Source organism: Capra hircus, chromosome 10, assembly GCF_001704415.2.
Source record: "Capra hircus breed San Clemente chromosome 10, ASM170441v1, whole genome shotgun sequence".
NCBI classification, from domain to species: Eukaryota; Metazoa; Chordata; class Mammalia; order Artiodactyla; family Bovidae; genus Capra; species Capra hircus.
This window is the reverse complement of record NC_030817.1, coordinates 89186414-89204689: the sequence shown is the minus strand read 5'-3', so window position 1 is coordinate 89204689 and position 18276 is coordinate 89186414. Positions and strand designations below refer to the sequence as shown.

Below are 18276 nucleotides of genomic sequence, written 5' to 3'. Positions count from 1 at the left end.
TCCTACAGCTCACCAGAAAATGGTGGAGACTTATAACAAAAGGGCACACAGGCCTGTGGGGTTATGTGAGCCTGACCACGTCAGATTCTGAGGTTTATGAACTTAAACACACTTTGGAGGAGTGATGGCACTCACACCCTATCTGTTAACTCTGTAATGCATAATATAGAAACTTAACAGTGCACATAAAACAGGGACAAATGTGTTAGTTAGTATCTTGTACCCAAGTGCTTCCAGTTACATGAAATCACTTCCAAAGTTGAGGTGTCCTTTCCTGCTTATCCAGAGCTGGATTCCACATACAAAGTCTAGTGCTTGAGGTTTGCCTTCCTGGAGCAAATGCCTAGTTACTAAATGTGAACTTTATAGTGTGTGTGTTTCAGCAGTGAGAAAGAGTGTGCAGTGATTTCAGAGGCAACAAATTGAGGGCAAAGGCTCAAACTAAAAAAATAAAAATAATGTTTATTTAGCTTTTTGGAAACAACACAATAAATGACAAAAAAGGAAAACCAAACAAAAAAACCTGACAGTGTTATATGATTGGTCATCTCCAGGCACAACAGCATTTATTAATGAATATAAAAAATAAATTTTATTATTTCAATCCACTTCCCCCTTGCCCCCCACTTCAACTACGTATATATTTTTGGAAGCTTGAGTTCCTAAGAAAATTCCACAATTTCCACTCTACTGGCTCCCACAGGGTGACTGAGTGAAGTTGATCAGGGTCGCAATCCCATAAGGAAATTAATTTTTATCGCTGGGGATTCTGAACAACCAGACCTTTAGGAACTTAAGAAGCAGGTGCTTTCATTAGGATCCTTCTAACATGGGGGACATGCAGCCAGCATCCATTAAAACACAATCCAGTTTGGATATAAGCACTCGGCAGGCTTTCCAAGTTCTCCACATACTAGCAGTGAGGCCACCAGCTTTTCTGGCAGCCTAGCCTCTCCAGCTGCACCAAAAGTAGAATTCACAAAACTGAAGATAAAGCCTTCCTTACTTTTCTTCCTGGAAGTTAGGAGGGTCTTTGGGTAAGAAAGGTAAGGAGATTTTGCATCAAGCTTACCTTAACAAGCAGTACTGGGGGAAGGACTGCTAATCTACCCAGAGCACACCTGTGTCGAGGATATGCGTGTATAGTGTACTTACCCATTACCACGCAAGAAAGGTACAAGTAAACTTGCAAGTCACTCTAGACGAAGCCCCTCAAAACAGAGGCAAATTCGGTGAACCAAGGCCAGTGCCTGTCATGATAACCTCAGTCCACCTGGGTCTTTTCTTGAAGAATCGTATTAATCTCCCGATTCAAGAGGCACCTCTAGATGAGACAGAGGACGGAAGGAAAATGTACCTTCTCGGTAGGGCAATGCCACATGGAGTTTGCTCTGTATCACAAGATGGCAGCATCACTGATACTTAGAGTTGAAAAGAGCCTTGGCTGGACGACACTCCTGTGACATCTTTACTAATGCAGCTTAACAGCGGTTGCCCAGATGTCGTTGCTGGGGAGCGGGGGAAGGACCCATCCTTGAGGAATGGAGCTGCCTTTGGGATGATCAGATGGCACCAGGTACTGATCCCAATCATGCCTTAATAAGAACATTGTAGAACAACTGTTTATTTCTGTCTTATTTCAAGCAAGATGCTAGCAACTAAGCATTCTATTTCAGGACTCTGCTCTCAAGTGACTTATATGAATCTACTAAAGAACTTAATTTCTAGAAATTTATGCAAAAGACTACTTCTTAATGTACATAAGGGGAAAAAAAACTCCAAAGAACTTGTATTTTACGGATAACCAAAGAATGAATATAGCGTCAATCGTCGATTCTGTATTTGCAAATTTGCCTACTCACTAAAATTTCTGTGTAACCTCCCAAATTGTGACTCGTGGTGCTTCCACGGTTACCTGCTGACATGCACAGTGCAGTGAAAAGCCTGAGTCACCAAAGGGCATGTTCCCAACTGCAGTGGGACAGGGTGACACTCTGCCTTCTTGTCTTCAGCTCCCCTAGTCTATTTAGTGCAACACTCTTCACATTTTTGTGCCTTTTATTGGCATTTTGTTGTATAAAATTGCTCCCAAGTATAGTGCTGGAGTGCTAAAGCTAGCATGAGGAGGCCATGATGTGTCTTATGGAGAATATGTGTATGTTAGATAAGCTACCTTCAGGCATCAGTTATATGTTAATGAGTTCAATGTTAACGGATCAAAAATATTAAATAAGGTGTCTTTTAAAAAAGAAAGAAAATTTGTATACTGATTGGTTGATGAAATGTTATGGCCAGAGGCTCACAGCAATCTATTTTTCCTTTAAGAGCAGGAGTTCAACATTCTCTAACTCAGCATTTGCAGCTTTATAGAATACAGCTCCTATGAATAACGAGAATCAACTGTAATATATTTAGAGGCTAAAACTTGTATATTAGCCAGAAATACACTTTTCCCAGAACACTGCTGAACAGCATTGTTGGACCTTTGGAAGGATCCTCAAAGATCACTTGATTCAGCAGTTTTTCAAACTGGGCTTTGAAGACCCTTAGATCCAAGGAGATGGCTCTGGGGAGTCTAGAAAGAACAAGGCGCTTCCAGTCACTAACAGATTTAAGCTGCCTGTGGAACCTATCCATCCATTCATTCTGTTATACAAACTGAGTTCTCAAAACACTGCATCTGGGAGGGTACTGCTGTTCACAATTGAAGGCCACAGTCTAAGCCTCCATTTGCATCTTGCAGGTAAGGAAAGCGAGGCTCAGAGCTAAAAACTTTACCCAGCTCATTAGTTACTGCAGATAAAGGTGAGACTCCTTGTTCCTAGCTCTTTTGGCTTTGAACTCACAAGTCAGTCTGGGTCTTAAACAGTCTCCACAAGTAAGTAAGTACACAGGAAGGGTTTCTTTTCCTTGGCCTGTTTAGCCACAGAAGAGAATTAGGAAAAGGAAGTCAATGTTTTAAGTCAACATAACAGCTATAGCATGGGATAACACAGAGGGCAAGTCACAACCTGAGTTTCAGTGTCTTCACCTGTTAAAATAGGGACATGTACTTCTCAAGAGTTGATGAGGACTAAACAAGATGTAAGTGGCACCCTTCAAACTTGGAAACATTACATAAATTCATAAGAACTAAAAAAAAAAAAGATATAGTAATAGACCCCAAAAACATAAGCACTGCCTGTTGCTACCTAAGGGAAAGAAGACGTGGACGATGCCCCTCTCACCTTATCTGGATGAGTGCTGGCAGGGAGTGCTCAGCTTGGAGGTAATACTGCCGGAAAGGCTGCAAGAGATGGGCGAGCGGGAACTCACCTGAAAAAGAAAAGGCACCATGCCATGTCATGCTTAGCGTGCAGAGCGTATTTCTCAAGACAAACTGACTTAGTCTATGATTATACAATAAGATCAAATGTGTCTCACCTTCAGCCCCGATTTCCAGGATACAGTTCAGAATTCAAATCCTAAAAGTGTCACCTGTCATCTACCACCTCTTAGCTTGGGTAGAGATCATCCATGAACAAAAGAGCTGTCAATCTAGTATTTTTCTTTTCTCTACTGGCTACAGAGAAACTTACCTGGATCCCCAAATAACTTGGACTCGATTTCATGCTTCTGAAGTAAAAATTTCTCTTTTTCTTTCCTCTGTTTCTTTTCTAATTCTCTTTTCCTCTCTTCCTCTTGTTCTCCTTCTAACATAACTTGGAGGGCTCTCTCTTCAGCTTCATAGAGTTCAGAGCGCTTTTTAATGAGTTTTCTCAGTCGCTGAAGGTGATGCTCAAAAGTCTCATCTGCTGAGGCTGGAGGACAGACCCCTGGGCGACGAGATCCAAAAGGTGTTTAGATACAACCTCTTCTTATCCCCAAATCCATGTTCTAAGGAGCAGACTCAAAGTCCTACTTCCAGCATGAGTTTGGTTAGAGTTTACAAATTCCAACCAATCTTTGAGGCTCAATTTGACCTTTCTGAGTCTTCAATTAATTTGACCCTACCCTGAGTTTCACTAACTCCTCTTTCTGTATCACACCACTTAACCTTTGATTTTGTTTATTTCTAATGTTTTTGACCCTTCAGCTGGACGGTTCCTTTATTAAAGGGAGGAACTTTTAACAGCACAGACACCTAGACCCAGTTAATAAATAATTCTCCCTCTGATTGAGTCTGAACTTCTGAGAGTGCACACTTGAGCAGTGAGAAAGAAATGCACTTAGCCAACCGCAATAACCTCACAGGCTGCTAATGAGTGCAGCATGGCCAACTATTTCATTTGCCCAGTTTTAGCACTGGAAATCCAGTGTCCTGGGGATGGCTGGTCACCCTGATTTGCAGGTCTGATTCTTTTCTCCCTCAACTACTGCAACTAAATGGCTGTGGAATTCGCTCTATCTTCATCTCCAAGGCTAATGGTTCTTCAGATCATTTTGTTAGGATTTCTTTGCTTGAACAAGTTTTCATCCACTCACTCCCACCTATGGAAACTCTACAACTCAAATCCATCTTCTACTAAGTTGATAATTATTTACCAAATACACACAAAATTCTTATGTACTGAGAAACTTAAACTGTCATTTTGTTGCTCTGTAATGAGTTTATGGTTTTGTTTCATTTCTTGACCTAGATCAAGGATTGACAAACTTTTTCTATAAAGGGCCAGACACTGAATATTTTAGGCTTATGGATCATACAATCTCTGCTACAAAAACTAAAATCTGCCAGTACAGTAAAAATATACAGCTAATCCATCAGCCCCAAAGTGCCTCCAGGCCCATGAGAAGGTGAGGCCTGCTCCCATCTCAGTTTGCTGGGCCACACCACCCACACTCACATTCCTCAGCCTTTCATGGATCACTTCTCACTACCCCGACACATTCTCTGAAATGGCACTTCCTACCAACCCTCTTCCAGACCCCCTGCACTGACATGATCTGGGTTAGATGAGATCCTTCCACTGTCTACCATTACTTCTCTAGTTCAGGCAGCTCCCAGATACCAATGCCTTCTCCCTTATTCCCCTTTATTTTCCTTGAGGCTACCCATGCCTGAGAGCCTCGCCCACTCTTCAGACCTTGGCATAATTAGAAAAAAGATTCCACCCCTGAAGTCTTAAATCCAATTATTCTCTTCTCTGGCTTTCTACCTGAGACTCCATTAGTTCCACTAAAACCTCCAATCTGGGAATTCCTTGGTGGTCCAGGGCTTAAGACTCTACACTTCCACTGCAGGGGACATGGGTTTAATCCCTGGTTGGGGAACTAAGATCCTGCATGCCATGCAGTACAGCAAAAAAATAAAATAAAAACGGACAAAACAAAAAAAACCCCAAACAAACAAAAACACCCCTCCAGTCTATCAGATTTCTCCACACTGTGTGGTCACCCACAAAGCAAAACGCCAAGAGCTCTATGCTCTGTGCTCACCTGCCAGATGCATGCCCGTGACTGTGTGACCTGGTGCCAGCGTGCACGCTCGTCAGCTCTGCCCACAACAGCACCTCTCTGCAGCCAGATTCCCACGCATCTCTGGTTGGCTCTCATTCGTTCCTCACAGCAAGTACTTCAAACCTGCAACTGCTCTCCTAAAGCCTTCCTTCTCTACTCTAAGCAACCCACCTAGCGTTTTCCCTAGACAAAAAGAGGCCATCGGGCAGGAAATTCCTTAACGTTTTTTTCCCCTGACTTTGCTCATTTGCCTTACTACCCATCCTTGCCCTCCTCATGTTCATTCCAGTGGAAAATGGCTCCTTCTCCACTGATGTGAATGCCTCCATCTGGGCTCTGAATCTCCCTACTTCCTATAGGACCTCAAGCCATCAACTATCCCTCCTGCTTCCCTTCACAGGCAAACTTAGTAAGCTGGACTCACTGTTTGCTTTTTTGATTTCCTATTTCCTCTTTGATCTTGTCTAGTCTGTCTTCTACTCACACCACCCCACTGAAATGCACCCCCCACAGGTCACTAATGATCTGTTAGGGATGGTCCTTAATCTTCATATTACTTGATGGTGACTGCAATAATAATAGGAAGAAACACTTCAACATTGGCCAGGATGGTTTTAAACACTTTATGTATGTTTACTAATTTAATCATTGCAATACCCCAAGGATAGGTACTATCACTATTTCCTTCATACAAGTGAGGAAAAATCAAGGCACAGAGAAGTTCAAGTAACCTACCCATTATTACACAATCTCTTTCAGCATTTGCAACTTTCCAGAAGAAAGGGAGTCTACGTGGGGGCATGCCAAGTTGCTTCAGCTGTGTCTGACTCTCTGCGACCCTACAGACTGTAGCCCACCAGGCTCCTCTGTCCAAGGGATTCTCCAGGCAAGGATATTGGAGTGAATTGCCATGCCCTCCTCCAGAGAGTCTTCCTGACCCAGGGATCGAACCTGTGTCTCTTACACCTCTTGCATTGGCAGGCAGATTCTTTACCACTAGTACCACCTGGGCAGCCCCAGGAGGTCTACACTTTCCTCCTATCTCTCTTGATCTCTTTTGTAGTCTCCTCCTTACCCAGCTTGATTTTGACATTTCCTAGGATTTTTGTGGTTTTGACCCTCATCTCATACCATACAATCTCCTTAAGGTCACTCCAATTTATTGCTACATACTGATAAACTCTTATCCAAAATGCCCCAAGGGCACCTCAAACTCAACAGGTCCTAAACCAAACTCATCAGCCCTGAGCCTTTTCCTGCTCCTGTTTTCCTGGTCAATTAGAACGGTACCATCATTCATTTAAGAGATCAAGCTAAAACCTGAAAGTCATTTTTTCCTTCAGCTCCCACATGAGCTCCCCAAGTTATTTACTCACGTGTATACACATACTTCACACACACTACTCACATCTCTTAAATCCATATACTTTTCTCCAGCTCACCATCTGACCCTTATTTCACACTCCCATATTATCCATGCCCAGACAACAGTAGCGTATCAGTCTCTCTTTTCTCCTCCCTCCTAGAAGCCCCAAACTTTCCTCTACTTTGCCAGCACTAATCTTCGTCATCATTTCACTCTCTGCTAAAAGTCCTTCAGTGGTTCCACTCAGATTTAAGCATAGGTGAGATATCTAGTCCTAGTCCATAAGACTCTTTGCAACTTGTCCCTGCTTAGATAACCAGCTTCATTTTCTCAGTACATAATTGGAGAAGCACATGCCTTAAAGAGAGAAGTTAGAAAGTTGTACTTCTTTTTTCAAAGTATCCAACAAAACCAGTTACTAGACGCTAACTTGTTTTATACTCAAGGCAATTAACTCCAAAGAGTCTGCTTATTTTGGATCATAATTTCTCCTAAAATTTCTCCCTTCTTTTGGAAAGTGAGGAAGGCTAATAGTGAGAAATTATGCTGGTGAATTCACTTGATGAAAATTTACTGAACATACCTCATGGAAGACATGAAGTAGGGGAATAATGCAAAGCCCTTGGGTAGATGCAAACTCCACTCTGACTCTTGAATGGGGTCATCTGATTCTGAGACCTGAATCTGAATCAGCCAGTGAATCTTTTGCTACTGTGGTACTTGCTAATTTGTGCACTCTCAAATATCCCTGGTGAATGACAATGGCCTACTAAATAAGGCAGCGTGTTGTCCCAGCCAGGTGCAAATGAAAAGGAGCAGCAGGTCACCTCAGCCCAGAGCAGGGAAGGATGGATGATGCTACGTCTGTATTTACCTCTGAAGGATAGTGAGAGCTTAAATGGGAAAGATGGAACTAAGGGCCCTTCAGACAAGCAGACTGGCAAGAGCCAAGATCCAGGCAGGCAAACGGAAAGCAAACTGGGGAACTTCTAGAAAACCAATGCTCCCTCTAGAGTCCAGAGGAGACTACTGAGGTTTTCTAAGTCCCAAAGGGACTTGCAGGTGAGTCAGGGACACCCATGCGATCTGCAGGGCACTCCCTGCCCCGTCTAACCGTTCATACGTTTTCAAATCAGGTTTGAAATGTATTTGAAGGAGCATGGTAAGGTTCTGACACCTTTTGAAGCACCAAGTAAAGACAGAGTAGCTTTCACCTTGGTATATGGGCAAAGTTGACCAGCCATGCCAACCTCACTCAGAAAAGTGGGGCCAGGAATGCCTGGGGTGGGAATGATGAGTCAAGAGGAACATACGGCAGTGAGTTTCCACATCCTTTTCAATTTTGGATACTCAGGGCTAAACATCTGAGGCTTCCTGCTTCAAAAGTTCTGAGGTGCTGTTGATAAGCTTAGGTTACCCTAGTGGGTGAAAATAATGAAGTATCAAGTATCAAACGCTTTGGGGGGGGGGGGGGGCGTGCCAGGATAAAGAAAAAGAAGAAATGCAAAGCCGTGCTTACCTTTCCTTGCCGCAGCCTCTTTCCTAAGCTTCCTCAATTTCTCCAAGGCCCGGAGAATATCCACCATCCTTTTGGTGTCTGCTTGTTTTTTCCTCACTTCAGATAAAACACCATCAGCAGCAGCTTTAAGTTCCTGCTCCTGAAGGAGAAAGAGAAAGAGAAGCCATGAGACCTAGTAGGGAACCTAAAGAGGAACAACCTTACAACAGAGAAAAGCTGCCTGGGCTTGAGATTTCAGAGGCTTGGGCGGTCCCAGGGTTAAGAAAGACTCCACTGGATCAACATCGCAGTTTGCTGGGCCGAGCACAGCTCCCCTCTACACTGCTCCAGCCCAGGGATTATCTTCTCTGCAGCATCCACGTGGGCCCTTGTCTTTGTTTCTTCCTCAGAGTTTCTCAAGCGTGGTTCAAGGAACATCTGCATCCAACTTACCTTGTCAAGCTGGGGCTCAGTCGTTGAAAATGCAGACTCCTAGATGCAAAGATTCAGACTAGCAGGGAGGATAAGGAATGGAGTTGGAAAGGCCCAGACTCCACAGGGTTCTCAGTGACTCCTAAGCACAGCCTGTTGCCCCATTGCTCTGAAGTCTTTGATAGGACAGCCTTTCCAATATTTGAAAACCCACCCTTACTCGTCTTAAATTGGTTCACATGTAGACTAAATAACCCTGGTTCCTCAAGTCACTCCTCACAGGACTCCCTCTCTAGTATCCTTGCAGTGGGTGGGAAGGAGGATCCTTTTGACTAAAGCTCTCTTTCCCATCTGTCAAATGAACACTATAATTTCACCACTACAGATACATCATGCTGCTCCACTCTTTTGTTCCTGAACTGTACATGTTGCTTTCACTTAGCTTAAACATTCCCTACAAGACTCAGCTGATATGTCACTGGATCATCTGGGATGCCTTCCTTGATACGTCCCCCCAACCTCCAGCTGAAATCCTAACACACACCATGCTATACAGACACGATCCCCCATAGTCCTCTAAGCCCTCAAGGATAAGCTCTATGTCCTATTCATCTCTATCTCCAGCACCGAGTAGTGGGCCAGCCCCAGTAGGTCCTCATTAAATGTCTGTTGAACTGGCTCAAATTCCCTTAGATTAAGGCATTGCCTCTCCTTTAAAGCACTGATATGTTCCTGGAGGTGTGAAGACAAAGCTTGCCATCAATACACTTCACATGGGAGGTGGATCAGACTCAGGGCTGTGGCAGATAGGAGGAGGCAGGAAATACTAGCTGGTTGTGGAGAGCAGAGGGAAAGGGCAAGTCCCTTGAGGAACTCAAAAATAACGAGGATGCCTTAATTATAATATCTGACCAATTTCCAGTTTCACCCTTGCCCTCTACTTAAGAACTTGAGGTCAGTAGGCTTTGGAGAAACTGCCCCCTAAACCAGTTGTGTGACTGTTGGCAAGTTAATCTCTCTATGCCTCAATTACCTAATCTGCAAAATTAGGGTAATACTGCCTACCTCTCAGGGTTGTTACAAGATCTGGCATTTGCAAGAAAGGACTGTAGGCAGCATAGTGTCTAGTATATAGTAAGTGCTCAAAAATACCATTGTTGAACTTGAGAATACAGTTGAACTTGTAAACAAAGGAATCTGGGGAAATCATCACTATTGGCCCATCGCCAATCAGGGTATATATGTTCCTGGAGAAACGGCCCAAAGTTCTTTTTATTTTGTATTCTTAAAATCACCTAGAGTAATACAAGACGCAAGGCCCAGACGCTTGTTCGTCTTGAGTGTTACTAAGTGAACAGAAGGATGGAGCAAGAAACAGATCTGTCATCCCCGTAAGATCACTGCATAATCCTATACTTGGTATTCATGAGACTTTGCAGCGCACCTAGAGCTTTCGTATTGTGTACACTATACACCATCAACACGCAACCAAAATGAAGATATGTGGTAGGAAAGGCAAACTATCCTTTTATTTCACGGATGAGGAAAAAGTGGCTTAAAGCTGGGAAATGACAGTGCAAAGCCTCACGCCCCTTCAGGTGTCAAACACCACTATCCCGGCCCCCGCGAGCGTCCGCTGCTCTTACCCGCTTCTTCTCCTCCACCTCCTGCACGCACTGGACCCTCCAGCGGTCAATCTCCTGCTCGCGCTCTGCTGCCCGCGCGGCCTCAGCCTCCCGTTCGGCCTCGCGTTCCCGGACCCTCTCGCGAAGCCGCAGCCGGCGGCGCCGGACCCTCTCCAGCCTGCGCCGCGCCTCGCCCACGTAGGCGGCCTGGGTCAGCAGCTCTAGTCGCTCGGCCAGTTCGGCGCGCAGCGGCTGCGCCTGCGCATGCAGCTGCGCCCAGGCCGCGCCGTCGGCCTCGGCCTCGTGCAGGGCCTGGCCCAAGTCGCGCAGCCGCCTCAACAGGCGCAGGGCACCCCGCAACCGGGCGCGCACTTCGCCCAGGCTGGGCCCGGCGGGCGCGCGCGGGGGCACCGAGCCGCCGGCCCGCCGCGGGATGCCGAACACCGCCTCAAGCCACTGCCGGTCGCGCAGGCGCTGCAAGGCCGCGTCCCCGAGCGCGTCGGACGGCGGCTGTGCCTCAGGCCAGCGCGGGCTCCAGGGCGGCCCCGGGCCTGGAGGCGGCGGCCGCGGGCGCTCACCGGCGTCGTTCCCTAGGAAGGGGCGGCACTGGGGCGGCGGCGGAGGCAGCGGCGGTGGCGGTACCGGGTAGAAGGAGCCGCCGCCGCCACCTCCACCGCCCCCGCGGGAGACTTCCACGGGGGCCCGGGGCTGCAGAGCCAGCGGAGGCTGGAGGAAGGGGGCGGAGGCCCCCGGAAAGGAGCCAGGCCGCTGGGGAAGAGGCGGCGGGAAGGCCGGGGAAGGTAGTGGCGGTGGCGGACAGCCGAAGGGAGCGGGAGGCGGCGGCTGCGGGGGCGGCGGGCCGGGGCGACCCGGGGTGAAGAAAGGTGGCAGAGCCATGGCCACCACAGAGGGATCCTGAGAAGTGACAGGAATCTGAGTGGTTCCCGGAGAAAGTGTCTTCCGGGAGGAAGTGACGCATACCACGCGCGGCACCAGTGTGACGCTGCGGCCCAAGGACCTCCGCGCAAGGCTGGGCGTTTTCATTCAAGCCTTCAAAACCACCGTCCTTACTGAGCGTTCTAGGTGCGGAGTTAGCAGCTTTGCAGTGACATTAACAGATACAGTTCCTCTCCTTGTAGAACTACCTATTTAATCAAGTAATCATTCAATCAAATGCAAAAGTGCGGCCGTGGATGTGGAGGAAAGAAGGCAAGAACTTATAGGAAATTTTGATTAAAAGAGGTTGGGGAAGGTCGTCCTAAGGATCTGAGAGTTCATCTGAGGTCAGAAGGCTAATTATGAGTTAAATAGTGGAAATCGGAGAGAACATGAGAGGGACGCACAGTACGGATGGGAACAGTGTTTACAAAAGCCTTCTAGTGGATTACAGGAGTAGGTTTGGTGTGAGAACTGAAAGAATGCCAGTGTTGATGGACCACAGAAAGCCTGAAGGAAACCTAGCGATCCTGGGAGGCGGACTAGATCATAGGATCCAGGATCTGATAGTTTAAGAACAGTGGAAAACCACTGGAGGGTGTTAGGCAGGAGGGGCAGGGAAGCCCATATGAATTGTAGATTCGTATGTTGTAATATATAGTACAGCAAAACCCTGTGTACTCTACCCAGTTTCTTCCAGTGATAACATCTTGTAGAACTGTATCACAGTATCACAACCGGGATGCTGATGTTGATGGTCAAGATACAGAACATTTCCATATTTCCAGGAGCCCTCATTTGCCCTTTTATAGCTACACCCACTTCCCTTGGCAACTACTAATCCTCCATTTCTGTAACTTTTTTTCCTTTTCAGAATGTTGTATAAATGGAGTCATACAGTACATAACCTTTTTACTGTTTTTGCTTAGCATAATCCTTTAGAGATACATCCAAGTTCTTGTATCCACGTTCCTTTTTATTGCAATAAAGTTGTGCAAATAAAAAGTTGTGGGTAAAATGAAACCATACTTTGTGTAGTCAGTTACCTACTGAAGGATATTTGAGTTGTTTCCATTTGGAGACTACCACAAATAAAGCAACTATAAACATATGTATACACGTTTTTGTGTGAACACATACTACTATCATATCTCTGGAATAAATGCCTAGGAGTGTAATTGCAGGGTCATAAGCCAGTTACATGTTTTGTTTTTAAAGAAACTGCCACATTGTTTTCCAGAGTAGCTGTACCAGTTTACATTCCCACTAGCAATATATGAGTCATCCCGTTTCTCTGCACTCTCATCAGCATTTTGTGTAGTTACTATTTTTTTTAGACAACCTGATAGGTAGACACTTCATTGTGGTTTTAATTTCCACTCCTTTAATGGCTAATTTATGTCAAGTATCTTTTCATATGCTCATTTGCCATCTGTATACCCTCTTCATTGAAATGTCTGGTCATGTCTTTTGCCCATTTCCTAATTGGATTTTTTACTGTTGAAATTTGAGAATTCTTTATATATTCTAGATACTATTCCTTTATATGTGGCTTGCAAATATTGTTTCCCTAGTTTATAGCTTGTCCTTTCATCCTAACATGTTTGTTTTGTTTTTTCAGAGCAAATATTCTTAATTTTAATGAAGTCCAACTTACCCATTTTTCCTCTTAGATTTTTGGAATCAAGTCTAAGAACTCTTAGCCCTAGATCCTGCAAACTTCTCTCTTGTGCTTTTTCTAAAAGTTCTCTAGGTTTACATTTAAGTCTGATCCATTTTAGGTTGATTTTTGTGTCAGGTATCAAAACTTAGTTTGAGGCCCCTCACCCTACCTCTGCTCCAGTATCACATGATTAGAATTTCACAGTTGTAAAGTGATGGATGATCCCTTGGGTAAGACTCCAGCTCTATACCATGAGAAGAACCAATATGAACCTGACTTCACTTCCCAAGGGACCTCTAATATTTCTCAGAAACTTTGTAATGTAACATTCTACACATTTACTTGTATCTTATGTATTCAGTAATATGTAATATTGTACATAATATTTGAAGTCTTCATTTTTCATCTTAAAATTTATTAGGTAAGGTATGGATATACCTTTATATTTTCTAGATGGATGTTGTTGTTCAGTTGCTAAGCCGTGTCTGACTCTGCAATCCCACAGAGTGTAGCAGGCCAGGCTCCTCTTTCCTCCACTTCCAGAGTTAGCTCAGATTCATGCCCTTGAGTCTGTGATGCTAACTCATCCTTTGCCACCAATGGTAACTCAGTTGTCAATACCATTTATTGAAATCTTCTTTTCTTTCCTTTTTATAGAAATCTTCCTTTTCTAATTTGAAATATCACCTTTTTCAACACTAAATAAGTGTTAGTCGCTCAGTCGTGCCCAACTCTTTGTGACCCCATGGACTGCAGCCCACCAGGCTCCTCTGTCCATGAGATTTTCCAGGCAAGGATACTGAAGCAGGTTGCCATTTCCTTCTCCAGGGGATCTTCCCAAGTAGGAATTGAACCCAGGTCTCCTGCACTGCAGGCAGATTCCTTACCAACTGAGCTACAAGGGAAGCCCTTTCAACACTAAATCCCCATATATATTTAGGACTTATTTCTGTACTTTTGCCTTCTTTTCCATTGGTCTCTTAGTTCGTGCACTGGTTGACTTAGATATTTAAAGGTTTATAATATTTTTAAAATAGAAGGTGCAATCCCTCCTCATTCTTCTTTCATTTGTTGGTTAGGTCAAGAGGCTTCAGAATCAGTCTGCCTGGGGTTCATCCTGGCTGTTACTTAGTAGTTGTATGACCTTGGTAAAGCTATCTAACTACTCTGGGCTCAAGTTTCTTCACCTAGAAGGGCTGATAAGAGTAGTACTTCACAGGGTTGTTGCATTAAACGCACAGAGTGACACAGAGTAAGCACTATGTGCATTATCGTTTTACTTGTTTACCATTCTTGCTTATTTTTCCATATGAACTTTAGAATCCATTTGCCTAATTGCATTTAAAAACTTATTGGCATTTTATTAGAATATTAAATTTGTAAATTAGCATAGAGATGACAGACACCCTTTTCATGTTGCGTTTTCCCAGTGAAGAACATGGGATCCCCCTTTTCATTGGTGGTGCCTTAGTCACCAAGTCGCGTCCGACTCTTGTGACCCCATGGACTATAGCCCACCAGGCTCCTCTTTCCATGGGATTTTCCAGGCAAGAGTACTGGAGTGGGTTGCCATTTCCTTCTCCACTTTTCATTAGATTTTCAAAAATACCTACCCATCCACTCTTCCTCTTACATTGCTATCATCTGAGTCCAATCCATCATCAAATAATAATAGCCCCAAATGACCCTGATTTAACCATTGATTCTTTTGGGATCAAGGGTTTGGGACCCCTGGGCCGTGGACCAGTATTGGTCTGTGGCCTGTTAGGAACCGGCCACACAGCAGGTGGGTGGCAGGCTAGCCAGCTTCATCTGTATTTACAGCCACTCCACATTGTTCACATTACCACCTGAGTGCTGCCTCCTGTCAGATCAGCAGTGGCATAATAAATAAATGTAATGCACTTGAATCATCCCCAAACCATCCCCCTTTCCCTGGTCCGTGAAAATATTGAGGAAACTGGTCCCTGGTGCAAAAAAAAAGGTTGGAGACGACTGCTCTATAGGCTGGTCTCTTATACCACAGCCAGAGTGGTCTTTTATAACTCAGAATCAAAACCTAGAACGGAACTAGGAACAGGAGGATCACCTTGTAATTTACTGTGGAGGAGATGTGGGTTCAAGGGAGTTGTGTTTTATATGTTGATAAGAATTGACCCAGGCCAGGAGCAGTGATGGCGGTCTGGCTGCAGGCTGGGAGCTGGCATCTGGCTCCTGGTAAGTGGGACACTGTGCAGTGCCCACCACTTTCCCTGGAGTCATGGAGATCGGCACGGAGATCAGCCGTAAGATCCCAAGTGCCGTTAAGGGGAAATTGCAAGAATCAGGAGCTTATATTGATTGATTTTCACTTTATATTTGTGCTTTTCTTGAACTGGATTTTTTTATATTTGAAACAAATGTCTGATAGTACTTCTGAAATGAAACTTCCTGCCCATATAGAAATGTTATGAATATTTAAGATGAAGAACTTCCTGATTACATTATGGTGATGGTGGCCAACAAGAAAAGTCAGGACCAAATGACAGAGGACCTGTCCCTGCTTCAAGGGAACAACACAATTTGATTCACCGTATGGCTTCATGGGGTATTAGATAAACTTAGTTCTGTAACAACCAACCCCTCTAGTCTGTAGTCTTCTGATACCAACCTCTTTGATGGTAACGTACCTTCAAACAAGAGCAGTTTCAATCGAGATGAGAGAAGGCACGAAGCTGTTTCTAGCAGCCTTTCTAGCTCTTTCTAGCAGCCTCTTGCAGTTTCTAGCACTAGACCTGAAAAAAGAGAATCTAGAGTTTCTACAAGTTCACAGGAGCAGAAAGCCACGAATGTCAGAGATTTATGATAACGGAGCTGCAACCTGACCAATGTCAACAGTGAAACCTTGGAGGGAGCTAGCACCCTCTGAAGATGTGATTGATTTTAAGCCAGGACCAGATGATCTCATTGACGAAGAACTCAATTTTGTGCAGGAGAAACTCTTCTCTCAGAAAAAAAAAAAAAACTACAGTGACACTTATATATGGTTCTTCTTGCCCTTCTATTGAAATTTATCGACCACCTGCAAGTCGAATGCAGACAGTGGTGCTCATTTAAACAGGTTGCAATTTCAACAGCAGCAAACCAGTATCCATGCTGCCAAGCAGCTTGATATTCAGAGTAGCCAGGTGTACGAAACAGGACGTTTGTGTGAGCCAGAAGTGCTTAACAGCTTAGGAGAGACTTACAGTCCCTCCCTCAGGAACAACTCAAAAAAGGTGAGTATTTGAAAAAGAAAACTTTCAGAAGAGAACGTTGCCTGTGGTAAGGTCAGTTGTTAAAGTAAAAAAAAAAAAAAAAAAAATCAGTCACGATGGAGAAGAGGAGGAAGATGAGGATTGTGGGTCCCCTACTGGAAGCATCTGCAGCAGAGTGTCAGTGCCAGCAAAACCTGAACGGAGACCTTCACTTCCACCTTCTAAACAAGCTAACAAGAATCTAATTTTGAAGGCTATATCCGAAGCTCAAGAATCTGTAACAAAAACAACTATTCTACAGTCTCACAGAAACAGACACTTGCAGTTGCTCCCAGAACTTGAACTCAAGAAGAATTGCTAGCAGAAATGGTCCAGGGACAAGGCAGAGTCCCCAGAATAAGTTCTCCCATTAAAGAAGAGGAAGCAAAAGGAGGTAATATAGACAAAAGTCAAGGAACTCAACAGAGGCAGTTGTTATCCCGATTATCGAGAAAGACTACATACAAGTCTGCTTTATGCTCTGCACCCTGAGATCATATATCTGCGAAAGCTGGGTAATAAAATTTGTCAGTCCACTAGAGGCTGTCCCTGAGTGTTCCTTTCAGAGTGCGGCCCTCCGAGCCTTACACCCATGATGGCAGAGACTCTGCAGATCAGTCAAGATTACTATGACATGGAATCCATGGTCCATGCAGACACAAGATCATTTATTCTGAAGAAGCCAAAGCTATCTGAGGAACTAGTAGTGGCACCAAATCAGGAGTTGGAGATGAAGACTGCAGATACCCTTTAGGTATGGACACCTTATGCAAACATGAGATCTTGTACAACCAGATAAACCTGCAAGTCTCGAGTTTATAGTGATGCTGGATGGTGTCCCCAGCAATGCCCGCCCCCTCCACAGGATACATGTCAGATCAAGAGGAGGACATGTGCTTTTAAGGAATGAGACCCACACACCACCCTGCTGCTTCATATGAGGGACTCGCAGGTCTCCTCCACCCACAGCAGCTACACTTCCTGAGCAGGCAGCTTGAGGACCCAGATGAGATGAGTAGACTGAGCCTGGCACAGAAACCAGAAAAGCTGTTGGAGCACTGCAAGTACTGGCAGGCCTGCAAAAACGGGGACGAGTGTGCTTACCATCACTGGGTCACCTTGCAAAGCCTTTCCCAGTTGTAAATTTGCTGAGAAGTGTCTGTTCATCCAAATTGTAAATATGATGCAAAATGTACTAAACCAGACTGTCCCTTCACTCACATGAACCAAATAACCCCAGGACTGCCTCCAAAACCAGTTAGAACACCAGCACCACCTTCCAGTAGTCAGCTCTGCCGTTACTTCCCAGCTTTTAAGAAAATGCAATGTCCCTTTTATCATCCAAAACACTGTAGATTTAACACTCAGTGTACACGACCTGACTGTACGTTTTATCATCCCACCATTACTGTACCACCACGACATGCCTTGAAATGGATTCGACCTCAGACCAGTGAATGACACCCAGTCCTACCTGACAGAAGACTGTGGAGTTTGAAAGTTTCCATCTACTGATGAAAGACATTGTACAAAATTTGTCAAACCTTTGAAACTGGGAATATACTGCTTTCATAATATGAAGTTTATTGCCTATCTGAAGCATCTAATTTTTCAAGTTTTTAAGTTAAGTGATTTTTAAATCAAATACATAATTAAGAAACTAATAATGCAATATTACCCAAACAAAATGTAAGCACGTGTTCAGTTATCATGTTCCATATTTCAGAGAAGAGGCATTAAGGATTTATGCCATAAGTTTATTTACAAAAATATCTAGGATGCTGAATTCAAGGGATTAATCCTTTTAAGAGACTGCACCTCTTAATATGCTCCACTTCCTATCTGTCTCATGGATTACTTTTTAAGCAGTTGGTGTCTTACTATAAAGGTGCAGCAAATCCAGACCCAAAGAACAAAGTCATCATAGCTAGTAACCTCTACTTGTTTTCCACTGAAAATGGTATATTCTTCCCTGGACCCTCCTCGTAGTGGCTCCGATGAACCACAGAGGTTGTGATCCTCTGGATGCTCTGTCCCAACAT

The 18276-nt window shown here is 44.5% G+C and overlaps 1 protein-coding gene and 2 pseudogenes across 1 annotated transcript; 1 reads left to right on the top strand and 2 right to left on the bottom strand.

The window, feature by feature from the left end:
* Window positions 536-12153, bottom strand: PDCD7 (programmed cell death 7). The gene is made up of 5 exons (XM_013966744.2): window positions 10382-12153; window positions 8325-8463; window positions 3579-3815; window positions 3228-3315; window positions 536-1595 (listed from the first exon to the last, which is right to left on the bottom strand). The coding sequence occupies exons 1-5, from the start codon at window positions 11402-11404 to the stop codon at window positions 1472-1474; spliced, it is 1611 nt and encodes a 536-aa protein (XP_013822198.2). The 5' UTR covers window positions 11405-12153; the 3' UTR covers window positions 536-1471.
* LOC102182793 lies at window positions 15220-17695 on the top strand (annotated as a pseudogene).
* On the bottom strand, window positions 18061-18276 carry LOC102183070 (annotated as a pseudogene).